This window comes from Microtus pennsylvanicus, chromosome 15 (genome assembly GCF_037038515.1).
Source record: "Microtus pennsylvanicus isolate mMicPen1 chromosome 15, mMicPen1.hap1, whole genome shotgun sequence".
Classification (NCBI taxonomy): Eukaryota; Metazoa; Chordata; class Mammalia; order Rodentia; family Cricetidae; genus Microtus; species Microtus pennsylvanicus.
The window spans coordinates 68294144-68316409 of record NC_134593.1 but is presented as its reverse complement, the minus strand read 5'-3'; the positions used below and the strand labels follow the sequence as shown (position 1 = coordinate 68316409).

The following is a 22266-nucleotide window of genomic DNA, read 5'->3' as shown; positions in this document are numbered from 1 at the left end:
CACACCACGTCCCCCAGGCAACACAAGATGAGCACAGGCTGCCTTGTCAGAAACAGGGCTCCTTGCTCCCTACCTCGGCAGGCCCATCAAGTCTACAGTAAGAACAGTCTTTTCCTTGAAACAACTCTTTGGTCATGGACAAACTCAAAGTTTTGTTTCATTTTGTTTCCATTAGAATCCCAAAGTTTCTTTGTTTTGAATGTTAAGAAAATAATAAAGAAGAGGAGCAGTAAAACAGCTGGTTTAATTGAAGTGGAATTTAAATCTGAACGGTCCGCCTGAGCTGAAGGGATTGAACCCTTGCCATGAGTTCCAGCTCCTGTGGAAGGGGTTGCCACCACCTCCTTGTTGACTCTCCGCATCTAGAGGATCTTCTCCATCATCAAACTTCTTTCTCATTTCTACAAAAGAAAGCAGCAGATGAAGACCCACGTGCTAACCCAAGGTATAGCTATGAGGCTTTGATGCTCCCCCTACTTTCCCATTCCATCATGAACAAAACCACTGCCAGGGGAACTCCCAGAGCCGTTCTCTTTACAAAACAGCACATCAATCCTCATCTCCTACATGAAGTCCATCTCCAAAGCATCTAAGGAGCTACTCTGCCCAACAGGTGAAACAACAGTCCATAAAGCTCATTTTCCTCCCCAAATGTAATGCAGACACATGAAGACCACAATGAGAACCAGGCAAGGATAGGGTGGGAAGCCCCCCTAACACCACCAAATCCCTTAAGACCCCTAACTCTGGCCGAACCGCTATACTACCCTTGAGGGGCAGTGTAAGCATTCTGCATCCGATAACAGAACAGGTAAACTGTACCTAGAGTTTCCAATAATAAAGTGCACTTGTCCCCCTTAGTAGACTACAAATTACTTTGGACAAAGGACTATTTAAATTCTGTACTATAAATGGATGCACAGAGAAGATTTGCTCAGGGGGGCATAACTTGATTTCCTCTTTGTTGAAGCTGCCTAGCTCAAATTAGAACACCCATCTCCACACGTACAAAAAGTCATGAAAAGCAGTGTGTACAAATTCTTAGCCTGTCTCCTTACTTTCCAGACCAGATTCACATATATATCAACCCGTACATCTGTTTATGTGACTTAGGGCAAGATGGCTGCTAACATCCACAAGGCACAACAGGCCTAGCTAGACATCTACTCTCCTCCTCTTTTTGTAAGCCAGCCCAACATACTTGGCTTCCTCCCCAGGCTCCTGACACATGGGGAATTTGTGCAGAGAACCACCCATCACTGAGCTAAGAGACTAGCAGGGTCTAGTGTGTTGTGCTCCGTGTTGTGCTTTCCCATGACTGCTAGAGAAAAACAAGGGTAAGAACTTGTCCAGGTGGGGAGAACACAGCCCACATTCACCAGTGGAGCCGCAGGGCTGACAGCCAACCACAGCCCTCCTGCTCACCCGCCTTGTTCTACAGTTCACCTCTGCCCTTGGAGCGGGAAAGGAACAGGAGCCATTCATCCCAACGGCACTATTCCAAGAGCAGCAGACGCTGCAGCACAAGGTACCTGGGTCTGAGAGGACTTCTTTAGCAGCTGCTATGTCAATGAACTTTTTCTCTGCCTTTTTCTTTTCCTCTTCATTCTGGAAATTATCCGGATGCCACTGAAGTGCTAGTTTTCGGTAGGCTTTAATGATTTCTTGTTTTTTGGCATTTCTGAAGGATGAAGAAAATTATTTAGCAATTATCAGAAAGGTCCCAACCTACTTTTATTCAAAGAAAACCTCAGAAGAGCTGTGTTGGTAGTCCCCTTGAGCACTCAACCACAGCACTGCAAACACACACTGCAAGCTCTGTGAGTAAGGGATATAGGGAGTATCACCTGATGACATACAACTCTGTTCTCAAAATTTCAAACATACTGTTCTCGACAGTCAATTTTGCCTTTCTTTCCTTTTTGAGCCCAGGGGGTGGTGGGGACAAACACTGAAAACTGAACCTATTGTGCACACAGCAAACCCACCAACACTGAGCCACAACCTTAGAATATAGTACAGATCTTTACAGATGTCCCTTCTAGATTTCCACAACACCATAGCTTAATTCTTTCTGGGCATAAGAAGATAGTCTCACATCAAGATGGTGGTGTACACACCTTCAATCCCAGCAGTACTCTAGAGGCAGAGGCAGAGGCAGAGAGATCTCTGTGAGTATAAGGGCTAGGTCTACATAGTGTCTTCAGGCTAGCCAGGGCTACGCAGCAAGATTCTGCCAATCAAAGCACGCACATGCATACACACACCTCTGTCAACCCCTTTAGGCCGAGTTTACTTAATATGAGTAAGACCAAAGCTTAAACTTTGGAACAAAAGATGACAGTCTGAAAAATGAATCTTTTTTCGACAAAACTTTTAGATTTAATGTTATTTTACGTGTACGGGTGTCTGCCTGCATGTATGACCATCATGTGTGTAATGACAGAAAGCCAGAAGAGGTCAGACTGGAGTTAGAGACAACTGTGAGCCATCAAGTGCATGGTGAGAGCTGAACCTGGGTCTCTGCTAGGACAACTGCTCTTCAGCACTGAGCATCTTCCCAGCATGGAGAACGCTCTTATAACACTACAGCTTTAACTTTAGGCCCACGGGAGGGCTTTCTTTTCCTTCCTCCTAGCCCAATGAAAATGAATTCAACTCTACTTTCTCAATCCTTCCAAAAAGTCTAGGCCTAGGACCTATTTCCACCACAGACTTCCACCATCAACATCTATTAGTGTGTTTGCCTGTAATATACTGAAAACAGTTTATGATGTCAAAGGTTGCTAGAATAATATATAAATGAAACACCATGAGTAAGGGAAGAGAGCCAGGGTAGGACAAAAGGAGCTACAATTAGCTGTAAAGCAGTTGGTTAAATAATACAAACTTCAACAATTCACCTTTTTACTCCCAAGATTTTGTAATAATCACGCTTCTGTGACTGTTTCAGTAACCGCTGAGCTTTCTCTAAACCTTCCCGGATCTGCTGATCATTTTCGTTGTGTTCCTGAGCAGCTTCATAGTCCTGAATGGCTGTCAAAATATGTTTAGGAAAAGCTGTTAGGGAAATGGCGATTCTACCAGCTTCGTGCTCAGTCCTCATTGCCAGAACCTTCACTCACTGCTGCTTCCAAGAGCCTAAATGGTCCCTTTTTCATAATTTTGTTCAAACTAATTCATAACTGAGGCTAAAGTTCTCCCATTTAGCAGAACTCACTGTGGCTGGCTTAGTTACCCACCCTCTCATATTATCTCCCCACACCTACAACGCAATCTTGAAGCCACAAAGAAAACAGAACACTGGGAAAGAGCACCAACTTCTATGTTTGACAGTTAGGAAGACCCATCACTCAGTGCCGCACTGTGATGAAGCGATCCATCAAAACCAAATACACAGAGCCCTAATCTACAACACAGGCTCTATTACAGAACATCTGGGTCAAGATCAGTGTGGGGTTCATCCTTTCAAAGTCCTGGAGATGAAAATTATTCACGCTGGGTTTCAGGAACATTCCTTGGTAAGAGGCTTACGAGGGCCTTCAGTGACAGCCCTGGGTACTGGGGCTCTGATGAGGCTCAGCTGTAGAATAAACTTGACTTGTGTCAATTTATAGGAAAAAGGACTCATATTCTTAAAAGTATCCTGCAATATAGTCTACCAATCTGGAGTGAGTCCAGTTGTCAGGTGTGGCAGCTGGCACCTTTACCCACTCACTGAGCCATCTCACCGTCCCCAAACGGCAAGTCTTTTAGATCATACTAAGCATTATAGTATGAATGTTTTTCTTACTATAAGAAGTATAGAATTATTGTTTCCTATATTCATATAACTTACAAGAAGTAACTGATTTCCCACAAACATATAGTAGCTAAGTAATTTTTGTTAAGTTTCCTCAGATTTCACACTCAGAGGTAATCATGTAAAAAAAGTAAACAAGTCTACCTCACAGCCATAAATCAACAGCTATGAAACTAAAAGACAGAAATAATATGGTTCTAAATGTACTATTAGCAATTAATTTTCTAACCTCAATCTAAACAAAACCTCATCCAAACCACATTTTTTTTCTGGTGTGTATGGATGTGGCGGGTGGGGCTGAACCCGGAGGCTGCATGCTAGACGCTGCTCTAACCACTGAGCTGCGATCCCTCTCCACCCTCTGACTTTCTTAAGGAGCAGTGCTAACAACTGGTCAAGACGAGACATAATCCAGTCTCTTTGCCCTCTTCCCAGCACAATGACAAAAATTAAAAAATGAACATCATAGAAATGTAAAGATAAAAATTTTTGACACATTTCTAGGGAAAAAAAATAAGTAGGTTCTTAACAAAAAAAATAACAAAGAGAGGATGGGATGGAGGATGGAAACATGAGGGCTCGAGATGGCCGAGTTCGGGGAGGGACAACGAGGGGGAGCAGTGAAAGAGGTATTTGACAGAAGGAGCCATTATGGGGTTAAGGAGAAACCAGGTGCTAGGGAAATTCTCAACAATCCACAAGCTAAGAGGGTTCCTGAACTGGCCCTTCCCTGTAATAGTTGTCTTAGCCAACACTGGACTCCACATGCTACAATACTGACCAGCCAGGCAAATGTGCTCACCAGTACAATAGTGGTATGAATATTACGGAGGATAACAATCACTCTCTGATGGGTCCACGGGAGCGAATTCATGCCTGGGACTATAAACCTGGTCAAAAGCCCACAGCTAGGGAAGTTGTAGACTCTAGCAAAGAATGCCAAGGTGATCCATAAAGGAACATATAGTCTCCTCCTAGATAGCATACAAAAGATTGCTTTGCTAAATAGATATGTTGTTGAACTGTCTTCTGAAATTGTTTATATTTGTAAATTAATGATGCTGCTAACCTTGGTCAGAGATGCTTCTAAAAGATTCTTAACTAATTAAAATTGAAAAGGAATGACAGCCTTGAGTCGCACGTTTACCACCACCCATTGCCAAGGCCTGCAGACGTAAGAAATAGAGGAAGGACTGCAGGAGCCAGCGGCCGGGGAGGAGCGCTATACACGCTGTCTGCTGCATGGTGGCCTGCACAAAATCAAGCCAGTCAACACTGCAACATGGATGAGGGCAAGGCTCGCAAGCCCCTCCCCTCCCCCTAGCTGAGGAGCAACCGACAGTTAATGGCTTCGGGAGGAGAATCCTGTGTTTTCAGGTCTGTGGCCACACACCCACCCATACATATCCACATGCTCATATAAGTAACCTTAAAGTTAATGTGCCACTAAAAAATAAAAATTAAAATGATATGAAATGAGGGGTATGTTTTGGAAAGAAAGGTTCTTCTAGATAGAGTAGCGGGTAAGAGAGGAGAACTGAGGGATGATTCTAGCTAAAACCCATGTGAAGTCATCAAATAAAAAATTAGCAAAAAATCCCTGTTTAAATGTTCATAAAGTCCTACCAAATATGTGATAAACAAAACAATGCATGTAATGAATTCCATCTTTCAATAAACACACGAGTGTGTGCGCCAGCACGGCCTTTTCAAGGTCCTCACATCATCTATCAGCAAGCTCTCAGTGCGGCCTCAAGTAAGGTAAGCAGCTATTCTAATGTCTGAAGTTGGGAGGCCACAGGATCATGTTAGACATATATGTATTGTGCATACTGTGTATTTATATGGTTAAGAGCGTCATTTGTACAGACATGTCTGGAAAAATAACTGAACAATGATTACCTCTGGATGACAGGAAACCATGGTTCTCAATTCTGCTGTTTGTCTCTCCTAACTGAACTGACTACTGAAACACTAAAACTGGTTTATGAACTCTTTGCTCAGATGCTATACCTATTATGATCCAGTAAGAAAGATAATTATCAGTTTTTCAAATTCTTAGCCATTTGCAGATAACTGTGTTCAAAATACATTGCAACTGACATGTGTTGATTTCATACAATTTAACCTCTAGATACTGCAAGTCAAGTTCCTTTAAGACTTACCTTCGTCATACATTTCTTCTATTAAATAAGCCTCTGCTCGGTCTTTCAGAGCGTTGACATTGTCAGGTTCCATCTGTAAAACTTCAGAGCATATTCTAATGGCTTCCACAGGCTTCTCATCCTAAAAGTCAACGTAAGAAAAGATGGGCTGGGTGCACTCAGTGAAGCGTGTGCCTATCATGCACAGGCTCCTGAGCTCAATCCTCAGTATCAAAGAATCAATAAAAATAAACACTGTGGCCAGAGAGAGGGCTCAGTGAGTGTGTGCACACAGTGAATGGGCTCAGTGAGCGTGAGCACACATGAATGAATAAAAAAGAATTTTGAGGAAGTTAAAATTGGCTGTTATCCATGTGAATGAAGTGTTCACACGTTACCTTAGAGAAGCAGTGGCAGATCCTTTCTTTGGAGCGGATTGTATACTCAGCAACACTGGGCTCTGTCTTCATGACAGATTCATATTTGCTGGTTGCATCTGTGTATCTATGAAATAAGCAACCCGGGAGTAACAATGAAACCGTTTCCAAAGCTGGAGGATCAACCCCTCCTTTCAGGGTGTACTGCTTAGTAATCCAGCCGAACTAGCACAACTCCTGCCCTCAAATACAATGACTCTAACCTGAGTCCAAGGCCGCCCCCCCTGAAGCCCAGAGACAGGCAAGGGTGCTGGTCAACAGGACTGACTCACACGGTGGAGAGAGCCCATACACTCATTATTCTCCAGGACATGCGCTTGCCTGCACGCACAAATAAATAAAACTATTTAAAGTATGTGGTAGGGCATGGATGAGGTGGAGAGTTGAAAGTTAAATGGAGGGACTGCACAGCTTCGAGGAACTCAACATCCATCCCGAAGTGACACCAGAGGCGAAGCTGCTCTAAGGTCACTCAACATCCATCCCGAAGTGACACCAGAGGCGAAGCTGCTCTAAGGTCACTCATGCACCTCTAAGTCCAGTAAGTGTGGCAGCTCACCTCACTAACTCGAGTGTTCTGTCACCGGCAAATGCCTCTTCATGTCTCCCCAGAAAAATTCACAAAAGAGGGGTGTGTGTGTGTGTGTGTGTTGGGGGCATAGGGAACAGCACTGGAGAGCAAAGCCAGTGTCTTGCACGTCAATCACTCTTCCACTGAGCTGTAGCTCCATCCCTAAGGATTTACACACAGAAGTGGCATTATTCATTGGGTGAGCGTCAATGGGTGGTGGCTGGATAAATAGTGTGGAGAGTAATACCGTGGAAATATTAACCAATAAATAGGAAAGATTGAAACAACAAGCTGGATAAAACCCAGAGAACTCTGCTAAAGGGGAAAAGGCTAATCTCAAAAGTTTCCATTTTGTGTTTGCATTTCTTCAATACTCTTGAAATGACAACACCATAGAAACAAAGAATATATTCGTGGTTGTTGGGATCTAGGGAAGGCTACGGACAGAAAGGCAGTGTGGTGTAAGGGACAGCACAGGAGGCTCGTGTCATGAGAGCTACAAGGAGTAGGGAACAGAGACTCTATCTCACAGTAAGCAGTACTGTCTGGAGACACTTCAACTCTCCTGCCCCAGCCTACCAAACCCCTACACCCCAATATCCACACAGACAACTCCTGTTTTAAGATGAGAATGTAAATACCTACCACCTCCCCAAGAGCTCCCCTTTTGCTCCTGGCCTTCGCTGCTATAGACTGGATTAAGGGCTCCTCTTTGCTCTGTCCACTCCGAAGCTCTGCTAACACCTCTATACCCCAGCACTTCATATCGACTGTGGTGATATTTGATCATGATCTAACAAAGCTTGCCTGAAGATCAGAGAAGCAATGCTCTGACCAAAGGGGTTCCCGTCCTCAGACTGCACTGAGCTCCTGTCTCCTCCCACCTGATATTCCTCTCCACTCAGCCATATTACTCCTGTCTCCACCTTCCCTACTGCTGAGATTAAAGGCGTGGGATCCCAAATGCTGAAATCACCTCTGTGTGAGCTCTGTTTCTCTTTTAGACTGGATCAATTTTGTGTAGTCCAGGGTGACCTTGAACTAACAGGGATCTGTCTGCCTTTGTCTCTTTAGTGTTGGGATTAAGGGTGTGTGCTACCACTGCCTGGCCTTTAGTGGCTTAGCTCTGCACTTCAATCTTCAGACAAGCTTTAGTTTTTTTTGTTTAATTTGTATTTTATTTCCTTTTTTATATCACCGCAATTGACCTCCCACATTAAGCTATAACCTTTTATGAAAGGTTTATACTACTAAAAGCTGTAGTCACATTTCTATGCTCTCAGTACATAGCCCAGTACCTGGCACACAAAATAGGAAACACCCGAAATAGCACCGAGCTGCTAGTGGGGTACCGTGCAGTCGCTTCCACGGTGTCTGTCCGACATGTCAGGCTCTTACCTGCCGTCTTTTATCAGTTCTTCAGCTGACTCGATCAGCTTATTCAGTTTCTTCACTTGCTTATAGTGTGCAAAGCACCTTTTATGATCCTGGTCAAGTTTCAGACACTCACGGACTTCGCTGCTCACATAGTTTAAAAAAAGAAATACTCCAAGTCAAAATAATCCTTAAATACTTTTCTGCATTAAGTAATCAACATTAACGTATTTTTGTAATAATGAAAACATGCTGACTTTTACTATACACATTTACATATGACATCATATCATAAAAACAACAATTCAAATGGCATGAAGCTACACATTAAACACTCTGTTTCGGTAAGTAAAACAGCAATGTCACTTTCGTAAGACTAATTCTTGAAAATAAGCTGTAGAATTTATATAATACATTAGTGATAACATAGTTTATTTAAATGGGTATAGATATTTTAAAAAGTCCTTAGTATTTGTATTAACATAATATGAAACTGTCAAAAAACTAGATGTGGCTGTCGCAGGGGCTGACCTGAGGGAGAGCTCGTGGTCCCCGAGGTGATAGTAGAGCGTGCTGATTTTGTAGAACGCCTCCGTGTTGTCATGCTTCAGTTTTGAAGCAGCCTTTAAGTCACTGATGGCTTTCCTAGGTTCTCCTTCCTTTATAAAACATTCAGCTCGAAGTTCGCGTAATTCTGCATCCCAAACACAAACCTTGAGAAACAAAAGAACTAGACTTTAAGAAACATAAAGTGTGTGCTCGATTCTTGCATCCCACACATTCCATCCACACATTCACAAACAAACACCTCAGTTAATGTGATTAAAGTCGGTGTTTTATAAATGGTGTTTAAAACCCTGCTATAATTAAAAGTGGAAAACAGCAGGTGATAACCTCCTGAGGGAGGAGAAAATACACAAAAGCGAGTTTTTCTTCCCCAGATTATAGAATTTTTAAACTCTGAATACACAAAAACATAGCGCTCGCACACTGAGTTCCGGCCAAGCTCGAAATGCACAATGAAACCCTTTCTCAAAAACTGAAACAACAAAACCATGGCATTTACTAGTAGAGGGTTATTCCCACTGACACATTTGATGAGAATATTCAGATGTTTATGCAACAATTATAATTTCTATAAGAAAAGAAAGCCGAGGTTCTTTTTCGTAATTCTTGCTTGATTTTGTTTTTTGAGACAGGATATCGTGTATACTAAGCTGGTCTTCAACACCCTATTAGCTCAGGATGGCTTCGAACTCTTGATCCTCCTCCTGCCCTACTTCCTGAGTGTAGCGATTTCGGGTGTTACTGCCGTACAAGGTGTCAAATACAAGGCTGTGTGAATGAATGCTGTGCAAAGGCTCACCAACTGAACCTGAAACCTTAGTTCCCAACTAGCAAAATACATACTGCACTGTAAAATACTACATCCTTGCTTCCTTGATATTAAATCCTCATTTTAAAAAAATAACATGGAAGACTTCACCATTCCTATTTTAGGAAGTCTATCACACTCATTAAACACAGTAATAGATTCTTCTAAACAGATACCCCAAGTTCACAAAGAGGGCCTGTTTTGTTTTTCTCGGAGTCTCTAACACTGTGTCAATAATGTTTTATATATATACACACACATATGTATGTATGTATGTATGTATGTATGTATGTATGTATGTATATTTTATATATATATATATAATACTAACGAGCTAGGCCCAAATGGGCAGTTCTAGCAGTAAGAAAGTAAAAATTAGTTTTTTGTTCCCTTAATAAAGTATCAATAAAATAATTTAGTACAGCAAGATTACATGATTTCCTGTATATAATTATCAAATATGAGCCAGCAAGATATTTTAGTAGGTGAAGATGTTTGCATACAAACCTAGTGACTAAGCCACAGAACCCACAAATAGGAGGGAGAAGCACTGACTCCACAGAATTAGTGTATGGCCTCTGCAGATGCATCACACACACACACCATCACACACACACACCTTCACACACACGCCATCACAGCACACACACACAATCACACACACACACACAATCACACACACACCATCACAGCACACACACACACCATCACAGCACACACACACACCATCACACACACACCATCACACACACCATCACACACACACACCATCACACACACACACAATCACACACACACACACACCATCACAGCACACACACCATCACAGCACACACGCACAATCACACACACACACCATCACACACACACACATACCATCACAGCACACACACACCATCACACACACACCATCACAGCACACACACACCATCACACACACACCATCACAGCACACACACACCATCACAGCACACACACCATCACAGCACACACACAATCACACACACACCATCACAGCACACACACAATCACACACACACACACCATCACAGCACACACACAATCACACACACACCATCACAGCACACACACCATCACAGCACACACGCACAATCACACACACACACCATCACACACACACACCATCACAGCACACACACAATCACACACACACCATCACAGCACACACACCATCACAGCACACACACCATCACAGCACACACACAATCACACACACACAATCACAGCACACACACCATCACAGCACACACACAATCACACACACACCATCACAGCACACACACAATCACACACACACACCATCACAGCACACACACACCATCACAGCACACACACCATCACAGCACACACACACCATCACAGCACACACACCATCACAGCACACACACAATCACACACACACCATCACAGCACACACACAATCACACACACACCATCACAGCACACACACCATCACAGCACACACACAATCACAGCACACACACAATCACACACACACCATCACAGCACACACACAATCACACACACACCATCACAGCACACACACCATCACAGCACACACACAATCACACACACACCATCACAGCACACACACCATCACAGCACACACACAATCACACACACACCATCACAGCACACACACAATCACACACACGCCATCACAGCACACACACACCATCACACACACACACCATCACAGCACACACACACAATCACACACACACACCATCACAGCACACACGCACAATCACACACACGCACCATCACACACACACACCATCACACACACACCATCACACACACCATCACAGCACACACGCACAATCACACACACGCACAATCACACACACGCACCATCACAGCACACACACACCATCACACACACACCATCACACACACACACCATCACACACACACACACCATCACACACACACCATCACAGCACACACACACACCATCACAGCACACACACACACCATCACACACACACACCATCACACACACACACACCATCACACACACACCATCACAGCACACACACACACCATCACAGCACACACACACACCATCACACACACACACCATCACACACACACACAATCACACACACACACACCATCACACACACACACATACCATCACAGCACACACACACACCATCACAGCACACACACACATCATCACAGCACACACACACACCATCACAGCACACACACCATCACAGCACACACACACACCATCACACACACACCATCACAGCACACACACACCATCACAGCACACACACACACCATCACACACACACACCATCACACACACACCATCACAGCACACACACACCATCACAGCACACACACACACCATCACACACACCATCACACACACACCATCACACACACACCATCACACACACACACCATCACACACACACCATCACACACACACACACCATCACACACACACACACAATCACACACACACACCATCACAGCACACACCATCACAGCACACACACCATCACAGCACACACACACACACCATCACACACACACCATCACACACACACACACAATCACACACACACACACCATCACACACACACCATCACAGCACACACACACCATCACAGCACACACACACACCATCACACACACACACCATCACACACACACACACCATCACACACACACACACAATCACACACACACACACCATCACACACACACACACCATCACAGCACACACACACCATCACACACACACACACAATCACACACACACACACCATCACAGCACACACACACCATCACAGCACACACACACCATCACACACACACACACACCATCACAGCACACACACACCATCACACACACACACACAATCACACACACACACACCATCACACACACACACACACCATCACAGCACACACACACCATCACACACACACACCATCACACACACACACCATCACACACACACCATCACACACACACCATCACACACACACACACCATCACACACACACCATCACACACACACACACCATCACACACACACACACCATCACACACACACCATCACAGCACACACACACCATCACACACACACACCATCACACACACACACCATCACACACACACCATCACACACACACACACCATCACACACACACCATCACACACACACACCATCACACACACACACACCATCACACACACACACACCATCACACACACACCATCACAGCACACACACACACCATCACAGCACACACACACACCATCACAGCACACACACACACCATCACACACACACACACAATCACACACACACACCATCACACACACACCATCACAGCACACACACATCACCATACACACACACTCATAATTTTTAAATTATCAAGTGAATGCCTATTTTCCATAAATCACATATTTATTGCCAATATTAAACTGTAAGAATGGTAATTATGTTGATTACTTCCATTTAGACTTTCTTCTGAAATCACCTGACATTAAATCCTCCTGGGGCAAGGAGATCCTAACCTAATGCTTCCTATTAGAACCCTCTGTATCCTAGCACTTTCTCTGCTTTCTCTTCTAGAAACTTCTCACTTTAAGTGTTTCTCTTTCTTTCAAAGACCATCTTTCCTTTCTCTTTAAGTAATTCATCTTTTACCCATTGTCTAACATGGTGCGCTCCAAAATTAAAGGGGGGGGGGGGGCAAAGGCAAACAGTGGGTGAAAATACATAATTCTCACCCAGGGATAGTGGTGCACAACTTTAATCTCAGCACTTGGCAGGCAGAGTAAGGCAGATCTCAGTGAGTTCAAGACCAGCCTGGTGTACATAGAGAGTTCCAGGTCAGCTAGAGCTACATATAAGACTCTGTTAAAAAAAAACAACAAGAATGTAGTCTCACTTCACAGCACACCAACATGTACTAAGTACCTTCAACTGCAAATCTCCACGACCAGCCCAAGGACCAGCCTGTGTCCTAGCCTGGTTTGGGCAGCTTATAAACACGGAGTTTCTCCAGTACGCCTAACTCTAAGAGCAGTGCCGGGCTCCCGGGCTCCCACTCTGGAGCCGAGACTCACCTCCAGGATCTTATCAAGGAAGGTTATAGCAGCGGAGTAGTCGGCGCTCTCGAAAGCCGCAAGCGTTTGCGAGCGTAAGCGCTGCATCTCATCGGATTTTACGAGCTGAGACTGGGCTTCTTTCTCTTCATTTTCACTGGGGCTAGATTTGAGCTACAAGCAAAACAACAAATAAAGTTTTCCTCTCTTAAATCCAGATCTGAACATTCTAAACACCGCCCAGGAGAGCCAGTCCCACCGCCCCCACAGTTCTGACTAACAAAATACAGATTTGGGTTGTTCATTACACAGCAGCAGGCAACAAACAGGGATAGCATGAAGAGAAGTTTCGCCATTCCTCAGTGACAAAGCCATGAATATCTCCATACTGTTCTGAACATTACCGTGTACTATGTTTGTGCTGGGCCTGCATGGCACAGTACAAATGCTGAAGGAGTCCATGCTTTCCTCCAGCATCTGGCCCCGAGGCTGAGCGTGGTCAGGCCCAGAGTCATCTCCTCAGCCTTTCATGGTTACGTTACAATAGAGCCTAAAAGAGCAAGTTACTTCCCCAAATCCTGAATTCAATGCTTTTCTACATGCTGTGTGCATTTTCTCTGACAACACGACAGCCACACAAACCTGGGCATGGCAAGCATTCCCAAACGTGACTGTCGGCAGACATTATTAAAAGTCGAGTTCCTTCTCAGCGCTGGTGACTGGACCCAGGGCTTCACTTGCGCTAAGCATGTGCTCCACCCTGAACCCTACTCCTAACCTTTGTGACTACGCTGACAGAAACATGAAATCACAGGGAGGGAGCTGCGTGTAGCCAGGGATGGAATTCCGTCCTTCAAATGTGCCATCCTAGGTTCAGTCCCAGCTTTGGAAACTGAATATACACAATGAGGACAGGGTACAAAATACAATACATACTTTCAGGAAAAATCTGCTTCTCCTTGAATTATACATCAGCCAACTTTAAAATGTGGATATTTTCTATTAAAGTCAGTTACAGCAATTAAAGTATCTAAATTTGACCCATAATAAGATTATAATTTAGTGGAGTCCCACATGTTTATTTGCATAGTCTGAATTTTTAGGTTATGCACACACAAAATAAAAGGTGACGGACATGCTGGGGAGAAATTATAAACCATATTATCAGATAATACCCAAGTTATATCACTAACTTACAGAACTTAAAAGCAAGAACACCCATAAGTAAACAGGCAAAAAAAAAGTACTTGAAAATGAAGACATCGCAAGCAGAGAGAGAAAACTCAGTTAACACAGCAAGCAGAAAGTGGGGTGTCTGTTGTACACAGAAAAGGAACCCTACAGGCAGAAATGTAATTTTAGGAAACAGTATGTAGGTTTTGAAAACAGTTAAAAATACAACTACTATATGACCTAGTAATCTTCTCCCTGGACTGTAAGGAAATGAAATCGTCACTTTGTAAAGTTACCTACACTGTAATGTCCAGGGCAGTGCTATTCACAACAGGCACAGAATCAACTTGCACATCTACTACTACTAGCTTAGCCCTGGGATGGCCCCACTGTTACGTTCATTACCATTTCCCTAAGTCTGAATCCTTCCCAACTGGTATGTATGTATTCAGTCACTACTAATGGAGTTTATTAAATAAATTACCAAAGATTTATACTTGATTTTAAAATTAAATTGCAATTGACTGTTATTTACCAAATATCTAATTTCTACCACAATCAAAATGCAGGTTTTCTTTATATACTGTTGGTAAGAAGGCAATTAGTACAGCCACTGTGGAAAACGGTTCGAAGGTCTCCCAAAGGCTAAAAATGACCTAAATATGATCCTGCTATAGTATCTGAGTAGTATTTGAAGGACAAGAGGTCAACACACACAGATACCTGCATGCCCATGTCTGCTGTGACATGCCCAGATAGTCACACAAAAGATGAACAGTTAAAAAACACATGGCATATATTCACACCATTATAAACCAATGGAGTATTACTCAATCACAAGGAAGGAGGCCATGTTATTTGCAGAAAAATTGGATGGAACTAGAGATTACACACTGCGGAGACTGGCTGCCCAGAAGATCCTAAGATCAGCCTCTTTCCACTCCCCCAGCACTGAGAGTACAGTGCACAATGTCAAGGCCAGCTTTTACTGTGGTGCCAGGTCCTCGTACTTGACCAAGCTCTTCACCCATTTGAACATCTCCTCAGCCCCAAGAGTTCATTCTTGATGTAAAAAGAAACAAGCACATGCCACACATTAGTATACAATCTGCCTTTCTCTTGAATAAATGGTAAAATGAACTGCTTGAAAATCAATCCCTGAGTCACTGTTAGCAGGTATTTGCTTGTATGCCTATCTCATATACACGTATAACCCAGGAGCATGTTTCAGAGGACATGTCTAGATTCTCATGCAGTTAAAGTAAGCAGCCTATATCTGAATCAGGACTTATGTAGCAATTGCATGCATTTTATCTTCCGACTGTTGTAGCACGAATCCTAGTTGGTCTTAATTAATCAAAACCCAGAGTCAGATATGGGGGTTAAAGCTGAAGATCAGAGAAGCAGAGCAGTAAGCCACTAGAGAGATCTTATACCTCTGCCAATGCTCAGACCAAAGGGGCAATCCTGTCCTCACACTACCTAGACTGCATTGTGCCTCCAGCAAACCTCAGAGTGCACTGAGCTCTTGCCTCCTCCTCCTACTTCTATTCCTCTCTCCGCCCAGCCATATCCCTCCTGTCTCCATCTCCCCAGTGCTAGGATTAAAGACATGGGGTCCCAAGTACTGGGACCACTGATGTGTGAGCTCTTTTTCTCTTAGACAGATTCAATCTCATATAGCCCAGGGTGGCCTTGAGTCCTGGGTTTAAAGGTGTGTGCCACCACTCCCTGGCCTCTAGTGGCTTAGCTCTGCACTCTGATCTTCAGGCAAGCTTTGTTTGCTAAAACACAAATAAAATATCTCCATACAGTGTTAATATGATTCTTTGATGCCAGCTATTAAATATTTATTTAAGAACTATGGGTCGGGCGGTGGTGGTGCACGCCTCTAATCCCAGCACTCAGGAGGCAGAAGCAGGCAGATCTCTGTGAGTTCGAGGCCAGCCTGGTCTAAAAGAGCTAGTTCTGGGACAGGCACCAAAGCCACAGCGATACCTTGTCTCAAAAAAAAAAACCAAAAAACTATGATTCCTGTGTGTGTGTGTGTGTGTGTGTGTGTGTGTGTGTTAGCTATAAAACTAATATAAAGTAGCTTATTACAAAGGAAAATCAATTCTGCACGTCGCCCAGTAACCCCTTTGGGCCAGGCACTTACCACTTTCTTAAAATCCTCTTCCGCTTCATCGAGCTTTCCTTGTTTGAGCAGTAAGTGGCCTCTCTGTAACCTCGCCTAGGGGAAGAAGGACTGTGTGAGCACTATGGATGTCTAAATTTGCTTTTAAATAGAAAAGACAAAACTACAAGTTGTAATCAAGTTACTAATATTCATTTCTTCAGTGTTTGTTTGACTCAGCACAGAGACTAATTCCTATAGCTTCAGAATGTGTACGATTTTTATTAAAATATTTTTCCTCTAAAAATATGTTTTGTTCAACCCAAAGAAATCATAAGCGAAGGGTTTTTTCAGGAGGGGGGGCTCTTTTGCTTGTTTAAGATATAAGGTTTCTTTTGAGAATGATAAGGATGTCCTGGAACTAGACAATGGTACTGACTGTAGCAGCTAAAAACTAAGAACTACTCAACTCTTCAACATGAATTATATCCGTATTTTGAAATGATGCTGGGTACAGACACAGGGACCCTAAAGATGAATGGTACAGGGTTGTACCTTCAAGCAACATTCCAGGCCCTGTATATTAATTTTAAAAAATACTTTTTGACATCATACTAACTCTCTCCACTGAAAGTTGCAGTGGGACTGTCAAAGCTCTTTCATTAGCCCTTCAACGTAAATATTTACTATAAACAGAATAGTCTCCCTCCTTCATGTCTGATTGTCCTCTTCCAATACATATGGTCCTAGCTCTTCAACTCACACCTCTCTGAGGACGATATAACCACACAGACAACCCAAAGTTATATGTTACTTTTACAGAACATAAAATTTCCCTATTCCTCTATTAGCTACATCGACACACAAAAAGGACAACTAAGGCCATTTTGGCCAGCTGATAACTAACCACAATGCTAAGAAAGTGGGTTCCACAGCCTTGTGAGAGGCTGTGCTCCACTGTCAAGTCATGAAGTCAACAAAAATATGACAGCTGGAAATCCCACCTTAAAGTAATAATACAGCAATATTTCACATCAAACACGTACTACATAGTCAGCTCAAATCCTTTTAGGAATATGGAAAATTATAAATAATGGTGACAAAATTGATTGATTAATTAATATGCACAGCCCACATATGTATTCCACTGATGAGAGTCTCATAGTGAAATAGTTCACGTGTTAACTGTGTGATCCTCAGCAGGGGTTGTCACTTTAGGAAGTGGGGCCTACCTAAAAGAAGCAGGGTCCAGGGGGTGCATCCTTGGGTTGGGGGCCATAGCCTATCCTGGCTAAAGTGTATTCTCCTCTGCTTCCTGTTTGCCATGAACTAAGTGACTTCCTCTTCCATGTGCTCCACTGCTGTGGCGGCCCCGTTCATCACAGGCCCCCAATCAAGGAGCGTGCACTGCATCCTGAAGGTTCTGAAACCACGAGTTAAAACCAATCTCTCTTGTTTATCTTAGCTGTGTTGTGGCATTGATCAAACTAAAGGAATGCCCGTACAGCCTATGACAGCCCGAAAATGACGTACCTGACGTCAGGAGAGCAGACTTTACAGTAAGCTTCTCTAACTCTGCAGCTTATGCACTGACTCTGGGGAGAACCATACTAACATGCTTGGGATCCACAAAAACACCCCTTAAATGGACCCCCTCCTCATGCTCCCCCTCACACGTAAATGTCATTTCAGCACCGGGTCTCTCACGCGTCCCTACATTCCGCCTCCAAACAGAGCTGATACCGTCAGGCTTCTGAAGGAAACAAATCACCTAGTATACCCTGCCGCTCTCCATACACTCCTCTTCTGCTTTTCTTGAGACAGGACCACCCTCTACCTAGCCCTGACTGTCCTGGAACTATCCCTGAACTCAGACATACACTTGCCTCTGTCTCCCATGGCCTCTGCCTACCATAGGCTGGGCTAAGCAGCAAGCACACCAGCCTCCATACAGACTGTTAATTCGGAGAACTTTGCTGTTACTGCTATAGTACTCAAGCAGACCTCCAGGGGTTCTCTTGCCTTCATCTCCCCGTCTGGAACAACAGTTGTGTGCCACTATGAGGAACAAGTGTAGGAAGTTTGATCTCATTTTCCTCTCCACACGACAGCTCTGGAATGCTCTCGCAATGCCTATGGTGCCAATACTCCCTGCAGGAGACAGATGACCTCTTCCCGTTTCCCTTAACAAGTTCAGGTGCACTTACTGCAGTGAAATCCATCTTCAGTTCAATCACTTTAGTTAAGTCAGGCAGTGCTGCTTTGGATTTTCCCATCGCTAAGAAGACAGTAGCTCTCCGATAGTATGCTATATAGTTATCAGGGTCACCATCTGAAAATTAAAGTAGTGTTAGCTTTCTGTAATCCACCTGAGAAGATCACAGCTTACAATCTTATTAAATATGGCAACAGATATGGCAGTGGACAATTTCAATCTCGGCACTTGGAAGGCAGGGGCAGGCGAGTCTAAGGACAGGCTTGTCAATACAGCAAATTCAAGTCAAGCCAGGGCTACACAGCTTCTCTGTGAAGACAATAATAAATACAAGAATGGCATTAAAACTCAGAGTGTGGGACACAGCCGAGTGGTACTGTGCTTAGGTCAGTGCAGCACACGGCGTCCCTGAAGGGAGGGACCCAGAGAGAACACAGCTCCAGCCTTTCCTTTGGCATGGCCTATGCACCTCCTCTCTTTGGATAGGTATCTGTACCCTCTGAAAGATCCTCTGTCCTAAACCACAGAAGTGGCTTAGAGCCATTCCAGCAAGCTAACTCCATGGGACCCTTGGTTTATACTTGGTAGATCTGAGGTTTCAGACTGGCATCTAAAGTGGGCAGCAGTTTTGCTCAAAACCTATGAGTTTTTAAGCTGCTACATGAAGCAGAGCTTCTTAAAAAACAGTGACTATGGTAGGCTAGGAGGTTCAGCAAGTAAGCCACTGCCACACAGACATGCCCCTCCCCCCCGAAGGCCTGTCACATGACCACACAGACACGCCCCCCAAGGCCTGTCACATGACCACACAGATACCCCCCCAAGGCCTGTCACATGACCACACACTGTACTTTGTTGAAAATAAACTACCCGACTTGTCAGGATGACTAACCACTCTGCACAAATCCAGGTGAGAAATGAATAAAAGGGTACCTAAGAAAAGGTCAATGTCAAAAGACCTAGGTTAAAACCTAGGCAGAAACGTCTTGGAAGGTGCTTTAAGCTGGGCAAGGCTGCAGACCACATTTAATTCCAGCCTTCCGAGGGCAGAGGCAGGAACAGCTCTGTGAGCTCAAGGCCGCGTCGTGACTGAGTGAGCGCTAAGCTAACAAAGACTGCAAACTGAGATTCTGTCTCAGAGAGAGAACGAGAATGCGGCACTGGTCCTCGGGAGCCATGTACTCTATCATCTCTTTCGTAGACAGCACAAAGACAGTTGATGCTACAGATGCTACAACTCATCTGAAAGAAACATCACAAGGGGCAGCTGGAATCTGACCAACAGTGAAGAGTCAATGAACTAGAAAATCTCCAATCTGGAAAAACCACCGAAGCAATGACTGTATTCATCACCTAGCCAAAGAAGAGAATAGCACACTATGTGAGGTCTGCTTAGACAAAGTTTTCATAAGAATCTCGCTTTTCATTAAATGTTGATGAAACATAATGGCAACTTTTATTATGAATGCACTGAATCCTATTCCGGCCAACAGACTCGCTCCTGTTACTTCCCACTCCTGCTGTCTCCTTCCTCTCCCCACAGCCCCTCTGCTACTTTCATGCCCTTCTGCCTCTGATGTTCTTTCTGCCATCTTCCTTACGTTCTGAGCTCTGAGGGGCTGGATAAACAGTTCCACTTAGAGCTGAGCATTCAATGGTTCCTGACTCTCCACAAGGTCTGGAATTACTACTGCCCACTGCAGAATGGAGTTTTTCAGAATGACAAAACCTTGAGTTATTCTTAATGCATACATGGCTAAACCTCAGTGAGCTCTGTGTTTCATAGATTGGTTTCTAAAGAGTATGTATGCACATGTGTGTTTGTGTGTGCATGTGTGTGTCTATGTGGAGGTATGTGCATATGAGGACAGGTGCTTGAGTCCAGATGCATCAGAAGTTTCAGTCAGCAGAAAGAGGCTGGGCAGCAACCTTAGGCCTGTGGAGATGCAGTGCATGCTCTTCCAGAGCCTTCCCTCCAGCCTACTCATACCCCTTCCATTAGATGCACGTGCGCTCATGTATTCTGTGTTTACTAATCTAATTCACCCAGAATCCTGAAAATATGTTTAATGGTTTATTTTACATGTAATAATTCTTTAAGTGTTATCCAAAATGGAAGCTCTGACTAACAATCCGAAGAGAGCAACTGAGCGTTTGGGGTATGATACCAACCTACTGCAGCATGAAACTGAGATAAAGCATCAGCTAGCTGTCCAGCTGCAAGTAACTTCTTTCCCAGTTCAAGATGTTTCTCTACATCTGCATTTACTCCACATTCAGCACCTAAAAAGGAAAACAGAATAATGAGTTAACTTCCCATGAAGCAACTGTAACCCTAATAAATAGTCAAAGATAACATTAATCTGCTTCAGCCATATGAAAATGACACAGTGAAGCACACTGTTTCATTTCATTTGCTTAGGTAATATGTTTCATTTTATAGAATATAAAAAGCTCCCAAATATACCTATATTCCATTAAACCAACCCAAGGAATAAATCCAGCTGAAAGAATAAAAGAAAACTAGATTAGAGTACTGGTGACATTATTCTGCTCAATTAAAGCTGGGAAGCTGGCTCAGTTGATGAGATGCGTGCTATGTAAGCATGAGGACCAGACACGGATCTCCAGCAACCACAAAAACACAAGCAGGGCGCAGCAGCCCATGCACAAGCAGGAGATCCTCAGTGCAGATGGCCAGCTAGCACACCACACGGAAGACTAGATTCAGGGAGACTCAGCCTCAGGAAATAAAATCTGAAGAAGCATGGTTAAGGAAGAGATACTAACTCAGCTTCCACATGAACACAGACACACACCACATAGTCTGTTAAAGAACGGCTTTGCTAAGCTAGACCCTCATCTTAATGAAGATCAGTCTGCTATGGTATCCAAGGACACCAAGCAATGACAATACACCAGGCACTGGGTTAGTCACTGGGATAAGTGAGCCC

The 22266-nt window shown here is 43.9% G+C and overlaps 1 protein-coding gene across 1 annotated transcript in view; it reads right to left on the bottom strand.

Moving 5' to 3' along the window:
- Positions 1-225: 225 nt before the first annotated feature.
- Dnajc3 (DnaJ heat shock protein family (Hsp40) member C3) overlaps positions 226-22266 on the bottom strand; it is a 32058-nt gene continuing 10017 nt past the window's right edge. The window contains exons 2-12 of the mRNA XM_075948914.1: positions 21485-21595; positions 19305-19429; positions 17140-17214; positions 13830-13982; positions 8860-9041; positions 8353-8472; positions 6345-6450; positions 5968-6088; positions 2904-3036; positions 1533-1681; positions 226-401 (exon numbers count right to left, since the gene is read on the bottom strand). Of these exons, the coding sequence (XP_075805029.1) occupies positions 244-401; positions 1533-1681; positions 2904-3036; positions 5968-6088; positions 6345-6450; positions 8353-8472; positions 8860-9041; positions 13830-13982; positions 17140-17214; positions 19305-19429; positions 21485-21595 (1433 nt within the window). The 3' untranslated portion in view covers positions 226-243. The remainder of the gene's footprint in view (positions 402-1532; positions 1682-2903; positions 3037-5967; positions 6089-6344; positions 6451-8352; positions 8473-8859; positions 9042-13829; positions 13983-17139; positions 17215-19304; positions 19430-21484; positions 21596-22266) is intronic.